This window comes from Neofelis nebulosa, chromosome 6 (genome assembly GCF_028018385.1).
Source record: "Neofelis nebulosa isolate mNeoNeb1 chromosome 6, mNeoNeb1.pri, whole genome shotgun sequence".
Lineage (NCBI taxonomy): Eukaryota > Metazoa > Chordata > Mammalia > Carnivora > Felidae > Neofelis > Neofelis nebulosa.
This window is the reverse complement of record NC_080787.1, coordinates 122,492,624-122,513,584: the sequence shown is the minus strand read 5'-3', so window position 1 is coordinate 122,513,584 and position 20,961 is coordinate 122,492,624. Positions and strand designations below refer to the sequence as shown.

The following is a 20,961-nucleotide window of genomic DNA, read 5'->3' as shown; positions in this document are numbered from 1 at the left end:
AAAATACTTACAAACCATATATGTGGTAAGGAGTTGACTTCTAAAATAGATAATAAATTCTTACAATTCAATAGAAAAAAAACCTAATAACCCAATTAAAAAATAGGCTAAGGATTTGAATAGATACTTCTCTGAAGAAGACCTACAAATGACCAATACATACAAGATGATCAATGTCATTAAACATCAGGAAAATGCAAGTCAAAACCACAGTGAGATATCACTGCACACCTGTTAGGATGGCTATTATCAGAATCACAAAAGACATGTGTTAGTGAGGGTGTGGAGAAAGTGCAACCCTTGTGCACTGACAGTGAGAATAAAAAAGTTATACAACTATCATATGATCCAGCAATCCTACTTCTGGATATTTATCCAAAATAATTGAGATCAAGTTCTTGAGGAGATATTAACACCCCCATGTTCAATGCAATACTATTCACAATAACCAAGATGTGGAAAAAACCTAAATTTCCATCAATAGATAAATGGATTTTTAAGTGGTGTATATATGCAATGGAACTTGATTTGGCCTTAAAAAAATGAAACCATATAAATGAATCTTGAGGACATTAAATGAAATAAGCCTGTTACAGAAAGACAAATACAAATAATTCCACTTATATGAGATCTAAAAGAGTCAAGGTCTTAAAACAAAGAATAGAATGGTGATTTCCAGGGTCTGTGGGGAGGAAAAAAATGGAGAGTTGCTAATCAATGGGTATAAAATTTCATTTATGCAAGATGAATAAATTCTAGAGATCTGCTATACAACATTGGGCCTATAGATAACAATATTTCATTATACACTTAAAAGTCTGTTAAGTGGTTATATCTCCTAAGTATTTTTACCACAATAAAATTAAAAAGAAGAAAGAAAGAGGAAGAGGGGGAGGAGGAAGAGGCAGCAGACAGCAAACGGCATCTGCTGTGGAGAAGTTAAGAATTCTATTGTTTGTGAAAGTAAACTTTGCTAACTAACTCTGATCTTCAAAAATCTACAAATGTTGCCTGCCAGATACACCTGTTACTACTAGTCTTAATCTATCCCCAATTTCCTACCTAACTTTCCAGGAAGCCTGACCTGTGGTGCAAGTCGAATCACTTCCGTCTCACCTGACAGTCTGCTGTTCTTGGGCCTGACCCTTTTTTTCCTGTCCCCACCCACACTAAGACAAGATAATGACCTTGTCCTCTCACTAGAGTTGAGTCTGAGTCCTTGTAAGTCACCAATATGACTCACTGTGCTGTGGTATTAGTTCATGTTCAGCTTCCCAGACCGCTGTCACCCAACTCAGGCAGCTTCTTGGGATACTGGAGATGGGGTTCTAGACTTCCTTAAAGTGATGTCTGTTGTCACACACCTCACCTCAAGCCTACTTTTCCCAGGAAGTCCTAATCCTAAGTCTCATTCACATCTATTCTTAATCAGGCCTCCTGGAAACTAACAGCCCATTTGCCTTGGTAGACCTAGTTAGTGATGTCTACACATTAAAGAATCAAATGTTGTCTGCATGACTTAAAAAATACATATTAAGCTTTAAAAAGGGAACATTCTCAATGGCCCAATGTTTCATTGGTGTCATTTCCAACCCTGAGTGGGATGAGCAAATCAAATAATTCCCCTTCAGAAGGGGTTCGGTTCAGCCTGGCTAGCTAAATTCCCTTTTGGATACAGAATTGGATATCCCGATTGTCAAGGAAAATTCAGATGAGGAAATACAAACTGGGAAGTGTTAATCAACTTTCCAGGCCAAAGTAACTCAGCAGTTAAACGACAAATCCTGAATTTGAAGCTAATTCGGTCAGAGCCCCAAACTCTCAAAGTCTTTGCTGTAGTTCTGCCTCAGGGAATAAGAAAAAAGCTGAAGAGACAAAGTATCTTGTGTTGTCGGGGGAAGCAGTTCGTCTCTCTAGAGTCATGGAATTTTAGAGCTGGAACTAACAGTGGAATTCCATAAAGTTAATCCTCTCATTTTACAAATGAAGAAACGAAGACCCAGATGAGGTAATTGACTTACTCAGGCTCAAACAGCTCTTTTTTAATAATTTGGAGAAAAATAAAAACAGGCTTCCAGTAAAATTGTGATAAACTTTGAGAACCTTAGAGGCAAAAGAAGGCCTAGTAGAAGGGGGAAGAAAGAAAGGAATTGTCAGGCAGTGAAGAATACAGACTCTGGAACCAACCCTCTGGTTCCAACCATGCTCTGATACACTTCTTGGCTCTGTATCCATAGGTACTTAATTTCTCCTTATTAATAACTTTATAAAATTGTATGAAGGCCAAGTGTCCTAGAAAGAAGCGTCACATCCTGATAAAGATGATAACAGAAACAATAATTACAATCACAGCTTAAAACCATTCAGTGTGTACCACATATACATTCTCACAGTATTTGCATCAGGTAGGAAGTGACCATTTTACAGCTGGAGAGAAAGAGCGCCAATAGGTGAGACAAGTTTGCCCAAGGTCTCACAGCTAATAAGCGGTGAAGCCAGGTTCCAGGCAGTTTCATTCCAGAACCAGAGAGAGATACTAGACGTTTTGCCTTCTGGAGCGTATGATGTGCTGACTCTGCTCTGCCATTCAGACTCTTTCAGGATCATGTCCTTGCTGGTCATATGCTTGTTGCTAAGACCCAGAACCCAAGTCTGACAAACACCGCTTTTGAGACATTATATGTGAACAGATTTCCATAGGATGAAGTTATATTCAAATACAAAACGAATCACAAGAAACAAACAAAAAGATGAGCATGCGTCAAAAAAGAGGAGGAGCCAAAAGTATGAAACTAGGTATCCTGAGTGGTGAAGTCCTCAGGATCTCCAGAGGTCCTGGGAGAAGACAAACTACTAACATGGAAGGTCAGGAAGAAAGGTGCACATCTACAGGATGGCTAACTAGGTGTCCTCATCGTTTGTGTGCCTGTGGTTGTGGAGGACTTACTCAGTTTATGAATATTAGGTAAGAGAGTATCCCAGGTCTGCAAATATTCAGCTCTAAATCCATCCATGGAAAACAAAATAACTGGTGGCAATTCAAATCTGAAAGTGGAAAACAGAATTAGTACATGTTTTTATTGTAAAAAAAAAAAACCAAAAACAAAGACGTCTGTACTACTTACAATTCTCTAAATTAGAAAATCCTTAGAAAGCACATTAAGACAATTACCGTGTTTTTTTCTTTCCCTTTTTAAAGATTTATTTTTTGATGTTATTTATTTTGAGAAAGAGAGAGAGCATGAGTGGGGGAGGGACGGAAAGAGGGAGAGAGAGAAAATCCTAAGCAGGATCCGCACTGATGATGATGCTGACTTAATTCTCACATGAAATCTTCTGAACTTGGCATTATTATTGTTATTGTTATTATTACTACTACTACAACTTTAAATTTTTTAATGTTTATTTTTTTGAAAGAGACAGAGAGAGACAGAGAGAGAGACAGAGGCAGAGACAGAGACGGAACGCGAGTGAGGGAGGGAGACAGAGAATCCCAAGCAGGCTCCAGGCTCTGAGCTGTCAACACACAGCCTGATGCAGGGCTCAAACCCACAAACTGTGAGATCATGACCTGAGCCAAAGTTGGACGCTTAACTGACTGAGTCACTCAGGCGCCCCTCTACTATAATTTTGTAGATGAAGTTCAGAGAAGTGACTAGTGCAGAGCCTCAGGGGCAAGACCAGGAGTCAAACTCAAGTATCCTTTTTATTCTAAATTCTTGGCTCTTCCTCCTGGATGCTGCTGAACTGGGCAACTGGATCTGAGGACTGGGGTAAACCAAAGTGGCATGGTACAAAAACAGACATTATCCACACACATTTTTTTTATATAAAATAATGCTATCTAAAAATGACTGCACTAACTCTTCCTATAGCCAGGTATTCCTTTTTTCTTCTACCTCATCATCTTCCTCCCACTGCTTGGGCCAGAATGAAGCAGGGGATGGGCATAAGGGGCCACTGGAGAAGAAATCCATCCTGACTGGGACATGCTGTGGGCATGTTTCCAGGATTGGGAAAAGTCCAGTAGCAGCCACCACAAATGTGTGGAGGAGATGCATAGGAGGGGTCAGCGAGGGGTTCTACCTCACATGTTCATCACGCAGGTACACATAACGAGTCCTCCTCATCCTTCAAGATCTACGTTTCCTTGGGAGTCCTTCCATGGGCAAACTTCTTCCCCTTTCCTCAGTAAGCATAAATTCGAGGTACCGGGATGTGAATAGAGAAGAGTTCTGGCTGGAGTAATTCAGATCTAAATTCCAGTCCTGATCATAGGACCTTGGGAATGTCAGTATGTAATAGTTCAGCAAATCTTTTTAAGTCATTGTTATAAGACATGAATATAAAAAAATTAATTTAAAAATGCTTTGTAGACAAAACTCTGAGTTTGAAGTCAGAAGAATCCTCATCGTTTCTTAACTTTATTGTTTTGAAATATAAATATAGTGGAGGAAATTCCACCCTGTGTCTCAACTACATTCCATGTGCCATCTGTTAAAGGAGAATAAAAACTGCCCTTATTCTCACCCTTCTGGACACTGAGACGGCTGGGCTATGCCACACTCTTCTTTCACCCATGGGGTTTCTCCTAAAAAAATGTAAGATCAAAATCTTTAGACAACTACACCATAAAAAAAAGAACAAATGTTCAATGACCTTGATCTTTCCAAACTACTTAGTTCATGTTATTCCAATGACTTAATTCCACCGGAACATGTTAAGTGTTATTCCACATGGTGAAAAGGTCAGTGTGTCCAGATATTTGCACAGATCGAATATCAAGAAGCTCATCTTTACCAAGAAAAACAAAGGAGATTCATTTAACTGGAAAGGGACAATTAGAAAAAATGAGTTTAACAAATACAGATATACCATCTAAAGAAAGGAGGAAAGAAATCATGGTGGGGGTTGGGGGGTGGGCAGAAGCAGCCAATGAGAATAATTGATATCAACTGGGAAAACCTGAACAAAGACCTTAACTAAAAAAATTTGACTTCATAAATGTTTCTGTTTATAGAACATTCCAGCTGATTAATGAAGTAGAAATGATAGTGCATAAATGTCATCACTTGCACCCCTTGATGGATATACGCAAGATCATCAATGGCTAACATCCCAGAAAAGGTGACAAGCAGTCAAGATGTGCCTCTTGATGGAAGTAATACCACCGTCTACGGAGTATACTTGCAAAATAAAAAAATAAAAAAATAGCACCTGAATCTGAACAGTCGTCGGATTCTGATTGCAACTACCAATTTTCAGGAAATGAGATGACAAACTGCTTAAGTTACAGGGGATGCAGTCTACAAAGCTCAGACTGGAAAACTGTAGAACAAATGGCCCTTTTACTCCAACACATAAATTGCAAGGGGAAAAAAAGAAAGAGAACCTACTTTTAAAGGACCTGAAATACATCAGCCACTTGTAATGTATGAAATCTATTTGGATCCTACTTCAGACAATCTTTTTTAAAAATGTTATGAAACAAGCAGAAAAATCAGAACAGTGGATATTTGATGACAACAAACAACAATTGATATTTTTAGATCTATTAATGGTATTATAATTTTGTTAAATACTTACATTTTTTAGATATGTCCTGAAAATATTTACAGATGAATATTAACTCTAGGATTTACTTAGAAATAATCTAAAATTTAGGGAGAAAAGCTGGGGTGAATAAAATTACATTTTTTTTAAGAACAACAAAATCCAAAACTTGAAGATAAGCAAAAGGAGGACTGATCACTAAACTTCACTTCAGTATCATTCTGGGAATTATCTAAAATGGACGTTATCTAATCAAATGGATTATCTAATTACCTAGGAATGTATACCTTTATTTAGCTTATTCTTTACCATTTATTTTACTTCACAGTAACAATAGCAGTTACTTGGTAGAAAAGTGATAGCAACATAACTGATTCTTGTCTGATAGCAAAGAAATTTTCCTGTAGAAATGCAAATCATTTCTATCCCACCAAAAGTTACAGTACTTTTTACCTCATTCTAACATTCTTTCCATACTATATATACTTAGTCTCTTTCATTCTCTTTAAGCCAACTGAACATTCTAGTTGGTTATCTCATGAATGAGCTAATTACTCTTCGACATGTTCACATTACATTTATATGAGAGTTGTGTTTTTATCTTTTGAAAATTATACTTTGTCAAGATGAGACAAGACTGGCCATTAGTTGATCATTGCTGGGGCTAGGTGCCGGACATATGGGGAGATCACCATACTGTTCTCTTCTGTACATGTGTTAGAAGTTTATCCTAAAATCTTTAAAATTCTAAATTTAAAATGTAAGAGTAACTGGCTGGTTTCTTCCAAAATTATTCAAATGCCTTCAAGCTACTGCTTAAAGATTTAATTTTGGCAAAAATCATGTAACCTCTTTAAACAAAATGTTGACTCCTTACAGTAAGAACACATTTACATTTATTTTGAAAAATAAGCTGAAATGATGAAATTAACTCCATCAAAGTGCCCAATTAGTGGTGGTAGTAAACTTCTACACTGCTAAACAATTATTTTTGTATCTATTAAGTTTGAACAATATTGTGCAAGGAATTCAGCAGGAAATTTTACCATATGACCTGAGGACCAGTCTTGAGATAAAAAGTTAAAAGTTATATATTTGGGGTAAAAGCTGGGAAAATATAGAGGTCAGAGGCAGTGTGGTCAGTGAACTTATAGAAATAAGCAAGCAAGAAATTATGCTTTGCTTTGTGAATGTAGCAGAATTTTTAATGATACAATACTAAATGTCAAGCAATAATTATTTGAAAAAGAAGTTACCATTTCAGGCTTTTATTTTTCTTTTTTTGATAGCTCTTTTTAGTTGGTTTTCAATTACATTTTGTAATAAAAACTGATTCATCCATTAGTGCAAAACCTACTTTCTACTAAGAGATTACAGTTAATGTTTCTTCTATAACATCTTCCTCCTAGTCCTCTTATCGGGTGTGGCATTATGAAAAAAAGGTTGATAGCTTGAAGCAATTTTGTTGCTGTGTGTTTATGCTCACTTTTCATAAATTTCATTAGGTGTTCAGAGGGATTAGTAATTAAAAAAAAAAAATCTAGGGGCGCCTGGGTGGCGCAGTCGGTTAAGCGTCCGACTTCAGCCAGGTCACGATCTCGCGGTCCGTGAGTTCGAGCCCCGCATCAGGCTCTGGGCTGATGGCTCAGAGCCTGGAGCCTGTTTCCGATTCTGTGTCTCCCTCTTTCTCTGCCCCTCCCCCATTCATGCTCTGTCTCTCTCTGTCCCAAAAATAAATAAAAAACGTTGAAAAAAAAATTAAAAAAAAAAATCTACAGTATCTCACTTAGAGCTGGAATCAGGAGTTGAACCTGTATCCTAATCTTGGCTCTGCATTAACTCTCTCATGGTCTTTAATCAGTAATTTAACTAGTCAGGACACAGCTGTTTCAACAGTAACATTGGTTTAACAGACTGATATACAAGCCAGATAATCTCTTTCCTCATGTTTTAACTTTAGGATCTGCCATCTGGTGTCTCAAACCACAAGTATTTCTATCATAGTCATTGGACTAGAGAAACCTTGCCTTACCAAGAAATACAGAACTTTCACCTTTCTCTTCTTTTCTGTAGTCCCTATGTTATGAGCTCCCTCTCTCTACAGCACACAAGCCGCATTTCTTCCCACGGTAAACACACTGGCCATTTCTTCTACGTGGAGTAGCTCAAGATTCTCTGACTCGTTTTCGTTTATGCAGCCTAGACCAGTCAGCTCTGGGGTCACTGAACCCGTGGAGGCAAATGGTTCAATCTCCTCTGCTTACCTTGACAGACACTGTTATAGTCAGCACAGCAGTCTTTCCTCTGCAGACAATCATCTGAACAAGAGCAGAGGCTGGAATCTAGTCTGGTCTCCCCACAACGAAATCTATTGCATGTCCATATTTGAGCTGTAAAATCACACAGTTCGGTTGCCAGCATTTAACTTCTTGTAAGTATCCAATATCAAACATGAATTCCATGCATTTATCCCTGTATTACTGGGCATTCAAAGTCTTGGCTTATCGCCCTAATAAATGAGAATATGTAAGACAAACAAGGGGCTATCCACCGCTTTTCTTCATTTGGCACGGGTGCAGTCTTTCAAGCAGCAGCTCTGATCCACCTAGCAGGTACACCTCTGAGTTTGGAGAAACTCTGAACACTGGCTCTGTCCCCACCCACCCCACCCTATTGGGAAATAGGAGTTCCCAACAGCGATGAACCGTTATGCCTGAATGATTGTTGCCACCGGAGAGCAGTTTTATCTAAGGACAGGCAGCAAGGAAGAGGCAGTGACAACAGAAGTAGCAGGAACACGGTCAGGTGGGTAAGGATGTAGGGAGGTCAGGGCACCTCGCAGCTGAGGGTGACAGAACTGGTGGATGAGCCTCCGCCATGCCCTTGCTGTTCTCCCAGGCTATGTGCTCAGTTATGACATCAGTGTAAATAAACATCTGGGCTAAAAACAGCAAGAGACTGCACCGCCGTTGTTTCCTAGTGCCACCTGCTAGGAGTCAGTGTCTAAAATCAACATCAGCCCTGTGCAGAGACAAATGCATTGAACAGGTAACTGCTGTGTGCTTCCATTGTGCATAAAGTTCTTCATTGCCCTTCCCTTATTATTAGAAAATACTGGGAAAGGTTTAGTAAAGGGAATACACATCTTATCTACAGTACGTTATCCCTTCCCTCTTATCCTTTTCAGAAAGCGTAATGTAAGGAGTTCTGTTATTCCAGTCTTACTCTCCTTGAATCACTAGCCACCCCCGTATGCACATGCCGTCGCTGGTTTCTTAAAAAATTAAACATTGTGAACGGTCTCTTCTCCCCAGAGAATAGTGTTTTTCAAGTTGTGTTCTGTGGAGCACTGGCATCAGAATCACCAAGATGATTCTGCTTTCCAAGTGAATCTTATGCATCCTAAAATCTAAGAGCCACTGCCAATGAAACTAAGATGATTAACTTGAGTCATAGTGAAACTCCATTGTGACATCTGTACTCCATGCAACATACACAGCATCTTGTCTGCTAGAGACTAGTACTCCTCAACCTCAATCAGATCAAGTGTGGCCTCTATGTTTAGTACTGTAAAGGGGGGAATGGTAATCATAGATCCCATACACAAGCTGTTATGAGTTAAATAATATCCCCACAAAATGTTGGAGTCCTAGCCCCCAATGTCATGAATGTGACCTTGCTTAGAAAAAGATCTCTGTAGACACTCAAGTTAAAATGAGGTCCTTAGTGTGGGCCCTATCCAGTGCGACTGGTATTTTTATAAAAAGGGGAAACTTGGACATGAACTCACACACACAGGGAAGACTGCGAAGACACAAGAGAACTCTCCGTGAAGACGGAGGCAGAGTTTGGGGTTACGCTACCACAAACCAACAACTGCCAGTGACTGCCAGCAACCCACCAGCTAGGAGAGGGGCAAGGAACAGATTCTCCCTCATAGCCCTTAGAAAGAACCAACCTTCAAAACAGCTATATCCTGGCTTTCTAGCCTCTGGGGCTGTGAGAAAATGAATTTCTGTGGGTTAAGTCTCCCCCTCCCCAGTTTCTGTGTTATGGCAGCCCTAGAAAACTAATACACATCGGACATGCATTCGTGAAAGCACAACCAACATGTTACAATGAACTTATCCTCAGAGTCCATACTTGATTTCACACAGGTGTCTTCAAAATCCCAGCAACAGTCACCCCGCTGTTTACATTCCATATCACACCGGCAGCTCTCCAGTCCTCTGAATGAAGAATCAAAGCATTTCTTCCTGCAACTTCCTGCAGAGTAGAGGAAATGAGAAAACCAGTGCTTAGGAGTTATCCGGTATCTCAGAGCTGGATGAAGCACACAGAAGAGGTACCTAGTACAGACCTCTGACCTCTGTAGGTCAAACAGGTATTTTGTTATTGTGCTGTATGATTCATCAGTGCAAAGTGATAAATAATAAGCGATTTTTCCGTAGGACTCCAGAGAGGTCCCAGACTCAGAAATACCGGGCACCATTAGGTGAAGGTAGGAGGGACAGGCAGAGGCTAAATGTAGTGGAATTGGGTGAAAGTCTGGAGCTGGAGCAGCAACTATCCACCCCACTTCTGCCTTCACATTGAAGGCTCATAATCTGGAGAAATTTAGGAAAAGTAGCTTTCCTCACAGAGGCAGACACAGAGGATAGCTACGAGGAGAAAAGAGGAACACGCCATATTCACAAACGTGAACAGATGGTTACCAGACATTTGAGAATGGCAAGATAATATCCAACATAAAAACATAGACCAAAACAAATAAGAAGAGAAAGAAAGAAAGAAAGAAAGAAAGAAAGAAAGAAAGAAAGAAAGAAAGAGAGAGAGAGAAAGAAAGAAAAGGAAAAAGAAAAGCTTGATTGAAAAGGAAACAATGCAAGGAATGGAAGAGTTAAACACAAATATACACACGCACAGCTAATGGTGAGATCCTGTGAAAAGACAACATTGTATCCATGAAATAAGAAAGAAAGCTATAATTTAAAAAAGAGAAATAACATCCTGGGAATAAAAACATGAGAAATAAAAACATAAGAGCGGTAATGAAAAATTCAGTAGAGGGGTTGTGGTAGGCAGAATCATGGTTCCCAACATGATTTGTTCCCCTAATCCCCAAGACTGAATATGCTATGCTGTTTTACACAGCAAAGAGACATTGCAGATGTAATTAAGGCTATTACTTAGTTGACCTTAAAACAGGAATGTGGTACCTAAAAGTGAAAACAAAGAAAGTGGAGATGATATTATTAAAGAATTCACATTATAAAATTCACCAGAACTGAAAAGCTTAAATTATTACATCAACATTTCGCAGGGCAAAACTCACACCAAGAGCTCAACAGGAATAAAGTGATCTTGAAAGCTCACGGAGAAAAATCATAAGCAATCTGTAAAAGATCACAAGTCAGAATGGTATCAAATTTCTTAAAAGCAATACTGGAACCTAGAAGATAGGAAAGCAATGTCTTCATTTTTTTTTAAAGGAAAATTATGTTCATCTCAGAATTCAGTATCTAGCCAAACCATTAAGTGTTAAGTTAGGGTGATGAAGATATCTTTATATAGGTAAGAACTCAAGTTAAATCTCATATGCATCCTATTTTAGGAAACTACTAAAGATGTTCTTTAGCAAAATGAGGAAGTAACACAAAGAGATCCAAAAACTATGAGATCCAACACAATGGAGAGTCTAGCGAAATAACAACCATAGGTATATGAGAGCAAACTAAGAGAGCAAACAACACAGATCAGAGCAGCAGGACAGAGGAACAAAAATTAAAATAAAAGATATCACTCTATACCTAACTTTACGCTGCCAAAAATGAGAGAGCCAGAGAATGCCAAGAGTTGGTGGGGATACATGGTAAAGACAGAGTAGGCTGTAGCAGCCATTCTAGGAAGCAATCTGGGGCTACTCAACTGAGTTAAAATACAAACCCTAATTATGAGGGAGCTTGGGGCAAGCTGAAGGCAAAATATAGGTTGGTACACACACACACACCCAGGTGGAATATGTGTGATATTCCTCGGACACTCCTGGCTACCCAAGAACAAAGGAAGGGGGTTTAAGTGCTTGCCATGGTAATACGGGAAACTAAAGCAAATGAAAAATTAAATTCCCTTACTGCCTACAGCCCATTGACAAGTCCTTGAGACAGGCAGAGTGACCTCCCTCTAGGAGCTCAGCTGTTGGATAATGCTTTGCTAGGGGCAAAAAGGAATCTTGGCATAACATTATCCCAACTTTGAGGATCCCGTAAGTCTGCTTCCTTTACCCCAACTGCCCCAAGATATATGCTGGCAATCATACTCCAAGCTTATGGCCCCCCGATATACATCTAAAGGGTCTCATGACTGAGGTTTTATAAAATGGTAATAAATGGCATTTCCCTAGTAACAGCTAGCCCCTCAAGGTCCTGGAAACCCTGCTTCCAAAATTCCTTAGAGACTTGCTCTATCCTTGACCCTCTCCCAATCTGAGGGTATGTAATGAGTTACTGGTCAGGACCCCAGTGAAGTCTTTCCTGCCCATGGGTCCTATCCCCATGCTTTAATAAAATCACCTTTTTGCACCAAAGACATCTTCAAGAATTCTTTCTTGGCCATCAGCTCCAGACCCCACAAACGCTCCATCACCCCAAAATTTCATCACTAAGACCCGGGAATTCTATCCCTGGTAGATGATGAAGCAATCTCACACAAGTCCATAAGGGAACCTGCAGGATATATGTGGTGTAAAGGAACTAACGTCAGTCAGGCACTGGGGGGAGGGCATAGGTTAAATAGTACATTAGATACATGCTAAAGAGTATTAAGTAGTAAGTAGATAGATGCATAAGAATAGATGCATGATAACAATGTAGATCGATCTTAAGAAACATTCAGTGAAAAAGTAACCAAAAAAGTGTTATACCATTTATACAAAAGGCCTTTACATTTTTATATTCACTCACCTGCTTTGAAACATTTTCTGCACATGGTTTCTAGGAAACAACAATCACTTGGCTTTCCTCCCACGTTCCTGACAAATTCTTCCTAGGCTTCATCTGTGGGTTTTTTTCCCCCACCGCATGTTCCCAATTCTGTAAGGTTAGTGTGTTCCAGTCACATTGCTTTAAGTCCCACATATGATGCTGATAACTGCCTCACTGTATGTCCATCTAGAACTTCCCTTCAAAAGACAGCCTCATATATCCAACTGCCTTCGTGGTTTTTCCTCTTGGACATCTAGTAAATATTTCAAATTTAACATGTCCAAAAACGAGCTCCCGATTATTCTCCCCAAACCAGCTTCTTCTACAGTGTTTCCCATCTCAGTTAGGGAATTTCTGTATTTCCAGCTGTTCCTATCAAAAATCTTGAGGTCGTTCTTCTTTCTCCGTATCCATTCTGTCAATAAAATCTATCTACCACATCAAAGATATCCAGGACCTAAACATGCCTCACCAGTTACAATCACTGCTGTAGTTCAAGACATAAAACTTGTATGGATTATGGCAATAATTTCCCAATTGGTGTTCCCCACGTCTCCTCGTTTCACTCTGCCATTTATTCAAACACAGTAGCCTGAATGAGTGTACCGAAAGCAAACCACAGCATGTCATTTCTCTGCTCCAATCACTTCCCAGCACTCTCAGAATAAAAGCCTGTGGCCATATTCAATCTATCAGCCTCACTAATTTGGCTTCTCTTCAGTCCTTTGGTCCATCTCATTTTATGACCAACCTCCTTCTTGTCCTCTTAGTTCGAACTCACTGATCTTGTTACTTGTTAAATAAACTTGCCAGGCAAGCTCCTGCCTTAAGCCTTTGCACTTGTTTTTTTTTCCTCTTGCCTGGAATGTCCCTCCACAAATATCCCTGTTTCTCCCTTACTTCTTCAGCTCTTTACAAAAGGTATTTCACATACACCCCCAATCCTACCCCAACTCAATATTTTATAATCCCCTTTTCAGTTTTACTTACTCCCTAGCACTTTATCATATATATATATATATATATATGAGATATAGATATAGATATAGATATAGATATATATTCTATATATATCTATATATATCTCATATATATAGATATATATGAGATCATATAGATATATATGAGATATATATATATATAAAAAGATATATATATATATGTATATATATATATATATATATATATATACATATATATATATATAAAAAGAACACATAAGAATACATACAAACTCGGGGCGCCTGGGTGGCTCAGTCGGTTGCGCGTCCGACTTCAGCTCAGGTCACGATCTCACGGTCTGTGAGTTCGAGCCCCGTGTCGGGCTCTGGGCTGACAGCTCAGAGCCTGGAGCCTGCTTCGGATTCTGTGTCTCCCTCTCTCTCTGCCCCTCCCCCGTTCATGCTATGTCTCTCTCTGTCTCAAAAATAAATAAATGTTAAAAAAAAAATTAAAAAAAAAAAAAAAGAATACATACAAACTCAAACTAGAAGAACTACTTTTAAAATTCACACTGCCTATGAAAAGCAGGTTAACTGGAATGGAGAATGGTGAAAATGGTCCAGGGTTGGGGATTAGGAATCAGTGGTAAAAGAATGAGGAGGTGAATATTTCAAGAGCGCTGGCAAAGGAGGGGCTGGAGTTAAATACCAAAGTCCTGGAGGGGGTGGTGCCACATGAGGGTTGACAGACGGAGATAAAAGGACAAGAATAAGGAACAATGACACTGGGAAGCCAGCCAGTAGGTGCAATAAAATAAGGAGGTGAGAGAAACAGCCAAAATAACCAGAGATTAGTATGTTCCTCTTGCAATTAATTTACGTAATTTAAGAGAACCAAGAAGTGATGTACTTCTGTGCACACTTACATCAGAATAATACTACTAAAGTGGCCCAGAAACACTTGTTAGATCTAGGCCTAGGGCTCTGTAGTTCAGAAACACAACCTGTAGCTCTGTACTATAATTCAGAAACACAGCAGCCAAGTGACTCAAAAAAGATAGTAATTTTCCAGGTAAGGTCCACCTTTTCAGTTCTGCCGTGTTCCCATGCTATCCTGGGAGTACTGAATGTTTGTTAATTTTTAAGTGAAAACATAACTGAAAAATTGTTTATCAGTCTCACCAAGAGTCTCCCTAATGAAGAAGCAAAAAGACCTTCCCCAAGGGAGTCAAACTAAAAGTTAATCGGCCAAATTAAAAAGGAGAACAAATGATCTCATGTTCGACCTCCTACTTCCCCTTAATAAAAGTACCCAAACAATACATAACAAAACTTAGACAATGCTTGTAAATGATTTATTTATTGTTCATATTGGCCAGATATTGCAAAAAAAGATGTATTTTGATATGTTGCAGCATCCTTCTCCAATTTTTTCTTTGCTTCTCAGGAGGAAAAATAAAGAAACATGAAGCTTTTAGTCTGCACTACATTTCAAGAATATGTCATTGCCTAGCCAAGAAATAGTGAGATTTCAAGAAGAAAGTGATACCTTCTCCCAGGAGGTCCTGGGAGGGGAGTAACCAAGACTTTTGAGGCCAAGTTTATCAGCAGGTAGGAATGACTAGAGTAGATGCTGAGACAGAAGGAGTCTTTGATCCAGTTATCAAATACTCTATGAAGGTGAGAACAAATGAGGGGAAAATACAGGAATGATATGACTCTCAAAGGAGTAAGGGGTGAGGGTAAAAGAGTGAAGTCCAGAAATGACATTGGATAATGCTAACCACAGATGTGGGCTCCTGATAAGTGCGGTGTGGGAGAAGAAGAAACCTTGGATGAGACTACTCCACGCAAGAGAGAGGGGGCTCGAGAGAGGGGACAAGTTTCAACGGTAAAGGTGAGGAGAAAGGAGGAATCAGGAAATGTGTTGAGAAAACACTGAGGGGTTACCTTGCTCCTCTTGTCGCCTGAGTCCAAGCCCCAGGCCCAGTCCAAGTGACACAATCACCAACAAAGCAAGGAGAACCTATATTTAAAATAAGGAAAAGTGACCTTTACAATTTTTAAAAAATGTACAAAGGTGCAAAGATCCCGCCCTCCATCAGTGAATCTAAAGCCACACAGCAAGCTAGTTATTCATAACACCAGATCCAACAGTGACAGGGGAACGTACAATTTTAAAGGCCTGAAAATAAGAAAGCTCTGGGCACAAGTTTAAAATAGTATTTACTACAGATCTTTAAATTCCAATGTATGAGTCCTGGTTAGCATAACCCCAGATTGAGTTAAAGCATGGATGAAACTACGAGGGCCATTTACCTTTGCCCACTTCTCATTCTTAACTAGGTACCTGTTTGGAGATGATTTATCTAAGAGCATTCCTGAGTTGTGAAATCGTTAACTACCTCATTCCTAGGGAGCAGGGGTTTCCCTCCCAGCTCTGTCCCATGGAGGGGATGAGAATAGTTAATACGTGTGAAAATACAGCATTCAAATAATTAACTGGCAAATGATCCGCTTTGATCTCTAGCACAGACAACGATGTGGAAGCTCTGTGACCAAAGATTGTGTGTGTCACTCATTATCACTACTGCTGACAAGGCTCTTCAGTGTAGTGGACTTTATGCAATGACTAGAATTAAACTGTGATATAATTGCAGAGAATTATTCCCACTCACCTTTTTCCCCACCCAGTAAGTCCAATGATAAGCATGCTGGATGACAGAGCTTGAAAAACATATATTGCCATAGAATATGAACACAACAAACACATGAATTACTTAGGAATGTATTTTACAACTCCAATAACCTTTGTTATAGCTTTTTAAAAAGTCACTTTCAGTTAAGCGTCCGACTTCAGCCAGGTCACGATCTCGCGGTCCGTGAGTTCGAGCCCCGCGTCAGGCTCTGGGCTGATGGCTCGGAGCCTGGAGCCTGTTTCCAATTCTGTGTCTCCCTCTCTCTCTGCCCCTCCCCCGTTCATGCTCTGTCTCTGTCTGTCCCAAAAATAAATAAAAAACATTAAAAAAAAAAATTAAAAAAAAAAATCACTTTCATAAAAAACACAATAACAAAATTTGCTTCGATAATACTGTAAACCACTGATTTTGTTTTCACTCTGAAAATCAACTGGAAAATTAACATATCTAATTTTTACAATAGCAGTGGATTCAGGGACTGGGAAAATATGTGAAAATACTATGTAAACAATTCTTTTTTTTTAATATTTTATTTTAAGTAATCTCTATACCCAATGTGGGGCTCAAACTCACAACCCCGAGATCGAGAGTCACATGCTCTATGGACTGAGCCACCCAGGCACCCCCTATGAAAACAATTCTTACATAAAGTCTGAAACTTCGCCCAGGTTTCAGTGACCTTCCAGCATTCAGTGGAAAGAATGGAGAGGGAAAAAGTGAACATAAATAGTTACTAAATAGCATCACTAGCACTGAGTCCCTTATTATGATGCTAAAAAGCCACTCATGACCAGGACTAGGAATACAAAGCAGGGAAACACTGGGACATAGTCCCTATGGTAAACCTCATAGATTTACAAAATCTATGTAAATCATAGATTTAAAAATTGGTATATTTTGGTTTACATCTTATCATTAGTCCTTTTACCATTCAAACTTGATGGGAAAATAAACAGCATCTAGCTGTCCCTAGGATGCTCTAGAACTTTCTCCTGTTAAATCTTAGTGTCTGTTTCTTGACGACTCTACTTGTTCTGTGTATTTTTGGCTTGCTCTCGCATTATTCTGTAAATTCCCTGAGAAGAAGCTTCATTTTTAAAAAAATTTTGTTTAAAGGGGCAGAGACAGGGGGACAGAGGATCTGACAGGCTGACAGCAGTGAGCCGATGTGGGGCTCCAACTCACAAACCATGAGATCATGACCTGAGCTGAAGTCGGACACTCAACCGACTGAGCCACTGAGGTGTCCCAAAGAAGCTTCATTTTTAATCTCCTATAATGACTTCCCCTAAATGAGTAATTCTGAGTTAGCTTCTTGATATTTAGGTGCATATGCATCTTTTTTTTAAAAAATTTTTTTTCAACGTTTTTTATTTATTTTGGGGACAGAGAGAGACAGAGCATGAACGGGGGAGGGGCAGAGAGAGAGAGGGAGACACAGAATCGGAAACAGGCTCCAGGCTCCGAGCCATCAGCCCAGAGCCTGACGCGGGGCTCGAACTCACGGACCGCGAGATCGTGACCTGGCTGAAGTCGGACGCTTAACCGACTGCGCCACCCAGGCGCCCCGGTGCATATGCATCTTAAACCATTTATGCTAGCTACAAAATGGACAGGGGAGAACTCGGACTCCAAAAATCACCAAGAAGCCAACATTTGGCTTTAGAAAGCTGTATAAAGAGTGCCAGCAACACAGTAGATACCTCTAAAGCTTCTTGAATGAAACCTATGTTAAAATTTGGAAACAGGGTATTTCTGAAACTACAATTTTAAAATACTGAGCTTCTAGGGGCCCCTAGGTGGCTCAGTCAGTTAAGTGCTCGACTTCGGGTCAGGTCATGATCTCGCGGTTTGTGAGGTCGAGCCCCATGTCAGGCTCTATGCTGACAGCTCGAAGCCTGGATCCTGCTTCGGATTCTGTGTCTCCCTCTCTCTCTGTCCCTCCCCTGCTCATGCTCTGTCTCTCTCTGTCTCTCTCTCTCAATAATTAATAAGTGTTAAAAAATTAAAATACTGAGCTTCTATTATACATACTAGTAAACCACTGGAAGGATAGAAAGAAGGAACATAAGTGATGCACAAAATTTTGCTTTCAAGGAGTTTATAATTTCTTTAATTTATAGATGGAATAAATCTAATAAATGGCATAAGAGTTAAAAGAGCACTCTAAAGTTCCCAGAAGGATAAATAGAGTATCTTGACAGTTTACTTTGCTATAGTTCCTGGGCTCAATGCTCACACACATTGCTTCATTTACTTCTAGAAACAATGCTTGAGTGACAGAATGGTGGTGACATTACCTAAGGCAGGGAACTTAGGAGAAAAATGCAGCAGGATAGGTGTGAGAAATTATGCAACTGTTTTTGGCTAGAGTTACTGGATGAGAGCCAGCAAGCAGGCATTTGAAGTCTTGTGCCAGAAACTCAGCAAGAAGTCAGACCTACCGGCCTACTTGAAATTCTTGGTTGAGAATATGACTTTTACAACCATGAAAAGATGAGATTGCCTAAAGGAAAGATATTTAGACAAGGTTTGGTGGAATGCTATGTGCAAGAAAGAAGAAAGTCAGCCAAGAATGCAGATAAAGAGAAAAGTCATAAAAATGGGGATATCAATGCCATCACGGAAGCATGGGGAGAGAATAATTCAAGATGAGAACAGAACAATATCCACATATTGTTGTTATGGAGACACAGCAGGAGGACAGAGGAGAAGGAAAGACTTTCAAGAAGATGACTTCAGGAGAGTGAAAACAAGCAAGGGAACAGGGAATGAATGGGTGAGTGGTGAGAAAACCGGGGCAGTGGATGGAGCTCCCCTTCCCCAAACATTTGAGAGAGTAATCAAATCAAGGAAAGCTTTATTTTTCAGAACAGGGAAGATCTTAACATATAAAAAAAAAAAAACAAAGAGAAAAAAGGTAAAAGAGGCCATCTTTAGGAGTAAAGAAAACTAGATAAAAGCAACAGTCCAACAAAGAATATGATATACAGTGATCTTTGATTTTTTACTCTGTGGTCTTAAAAATATTCACGCAATAAAATGGTGATTTGGGATGGGATTATAATCGTGCTAAAATCAATGCTGCAAAGTGTTTTGCCACAAGATGCCAACTTTTTAGGATGGATCAGATATTAACTTGTTATTCAAATTTCTTAGGCAAAATGGTATTCAAAATATTAACGTGGCATTGGAGCTGTCACAAGGGCCAAAGTGAATGCAATCACTTAAAACTTTACACTCAAAAAGCAACACCAATGTAAATGGGGAGTCATACACTTAACATTTATCACAAAGCTACAAAGACTAAAATTAAAAGCTGTACTTACAATACAAATTATCTTATACGTCCTAACAGTGCTCCTCTTGACAGGTTCTTCCATTGATAGAGTCTGCGTAGACTCCATTAGCCGTATAAACCTGTTTTACTAGAAGACAGTAGTACTCCTTCCTTTTTCTAGTCCAGCAAAGAGAAACTGAATGAGTTACACAGTTGTGAGTAACTTCAATGTTTTGGAAGGTCACAGCTCGTTAATGATTGGACAATCAAAAGGGAGGAAAAAGGCTGTAATGACAATAGTGTCATGAGATGAAAGTCCTCTTCCAGGACATTGTAGACAAATACTACATATTAATCAAAATACATGTAACAATAATAATAATCAAATTTTAATACAATTTGATCACTTGTTTTCTTCAAAAATAACACAAAACAAATGGTTTTGTTATAGAAATTCCAGGGAGTTTCTACATTTGTAATACACTTCATTTCACAGTTGAAAGTCAACATACTAAAAATGTGCTTTAACCATATAGGAATCCCATAACTCTGTTGAATTTATATAAAGTACTTAATTATAAAAGAATTATGTCTTCTTGTTTTAAAGGGTTCACAGTTTGAAATGTTTTCATACGTATTATCTCATATCAAACTTAACAACATCCCTTATAAACATTTTATTCCTCTTTTGTAGTTGAGTCAAATAAAGGTCTGATTATTCAAAGTCAGGTCTGTGACTTACTTGTCCCAAGTCACATATTTACTAGATTCCAGAAGTAGAACTGAAACCCAAGTCTTCTACTCCCCAAATTCAAGTTAACTTTCACTGAGCAATTAAACTCGCTCTTTTCTTCTTTACATAGACAAGAGCATCCTCATACATGCACTTCATGCTGAGAAGGGGAGTACAGGTTTATGATGAAAGAAATAAATTAACAGCAATGTAGCCAGAGAGTTATGGTAAATGGTGGGCATAAGCTCTTCCAGCTTAAATGACCCTAAGGCAGTAATTCTCAAAATGTGATTCCCTGGAACACTAGTCCTATGAAAACCTCCTTGGTTACATAAAGCTTTAGAACTCTTTTCTAATGTAAAGATTATTAAAAAAAATCCTGTAGGCTCAGTATAGTCTTTGGAAAACACTAAACTATTACAATCTTAAAAGCAGTGAAAAGAAATAGGAAAAGAATCTATCCCAATATACAATGACTTATAAATATGAATATTATTTCTGAAAGTCATGTCAAAATCCCTTTGGAGCCCATGCCCTTAAGGAAAACTGCAGAATAAGAGCCATGTTTCCTTTTAAGGGTTTGTGCTGTTCTTTCTCAGCTCAGGATACCCCCCCCCCAACTTTACCTTCATGCCTAATCACTGGAAGTACCCGCATGAGTTGCTGACACAGAAGAAATGAGTTTTAGAAGAAGATGCCATAGAGATAACCTAAACCTAAATCAAAGTCCAAAGCCTTCTTTACATGGACAGCAAAGAAGTAAACAAAAACA

At 39.1% G+C, this 20,961-nt stretch overlaps 1 protein-coding gene across 2 annotated transcripts in view; it reads right to left on the bottom strand.

Moving 5' to 3' along the window:
• Window positions 1-19,668, bottom strand: part of ENPP3 (ectonucleotide pyrophosphatase/phosphodiesterase 3) — a 75,717-nt gene extending 56,049 nt beyond the window's left edge. Inside the window, exons 1-6 of one of the 2 annotated variants that reach the window (XM_058735288.1) lie at window positions 19,506-19,668; window positions 15,428-15,503; window positions 9,697-9,819; window positions 7,818-7,943; window positions 4,531-4,591; window positions 2,948-3,045 (exon numbers count right to left, since the gene is read on the bottom strand). In XM_058735288.1, the coding sequence (XP_058591271.1) occupies window positions 2,948-3,045; window positions 4,531-4,591; window positions 7,818-7,943; window positions 9,697-9,819; window positions 15,428-15,503; window positions 19,506-19,583 (562 nt within the window). In that variant the 5' untranslated portion in view covers window positions 19,584-19,668. Of the gene's footprint in view, window positions 1-2,947; window positions 3,046-4,530; window positions 4,592-7,817; window positions 7,944-9,696; window positions 9,820-12,515; window positions 12,629-15,427; window positions 15,504-19,505 lie in introns of those variants that run through there. The other variant, XM_058735290.1, reaches the window with a different exon arrangement.
• Between the last annotated feature and the right edge of the window lie 1,293 nt (window positions 19,669-20,961).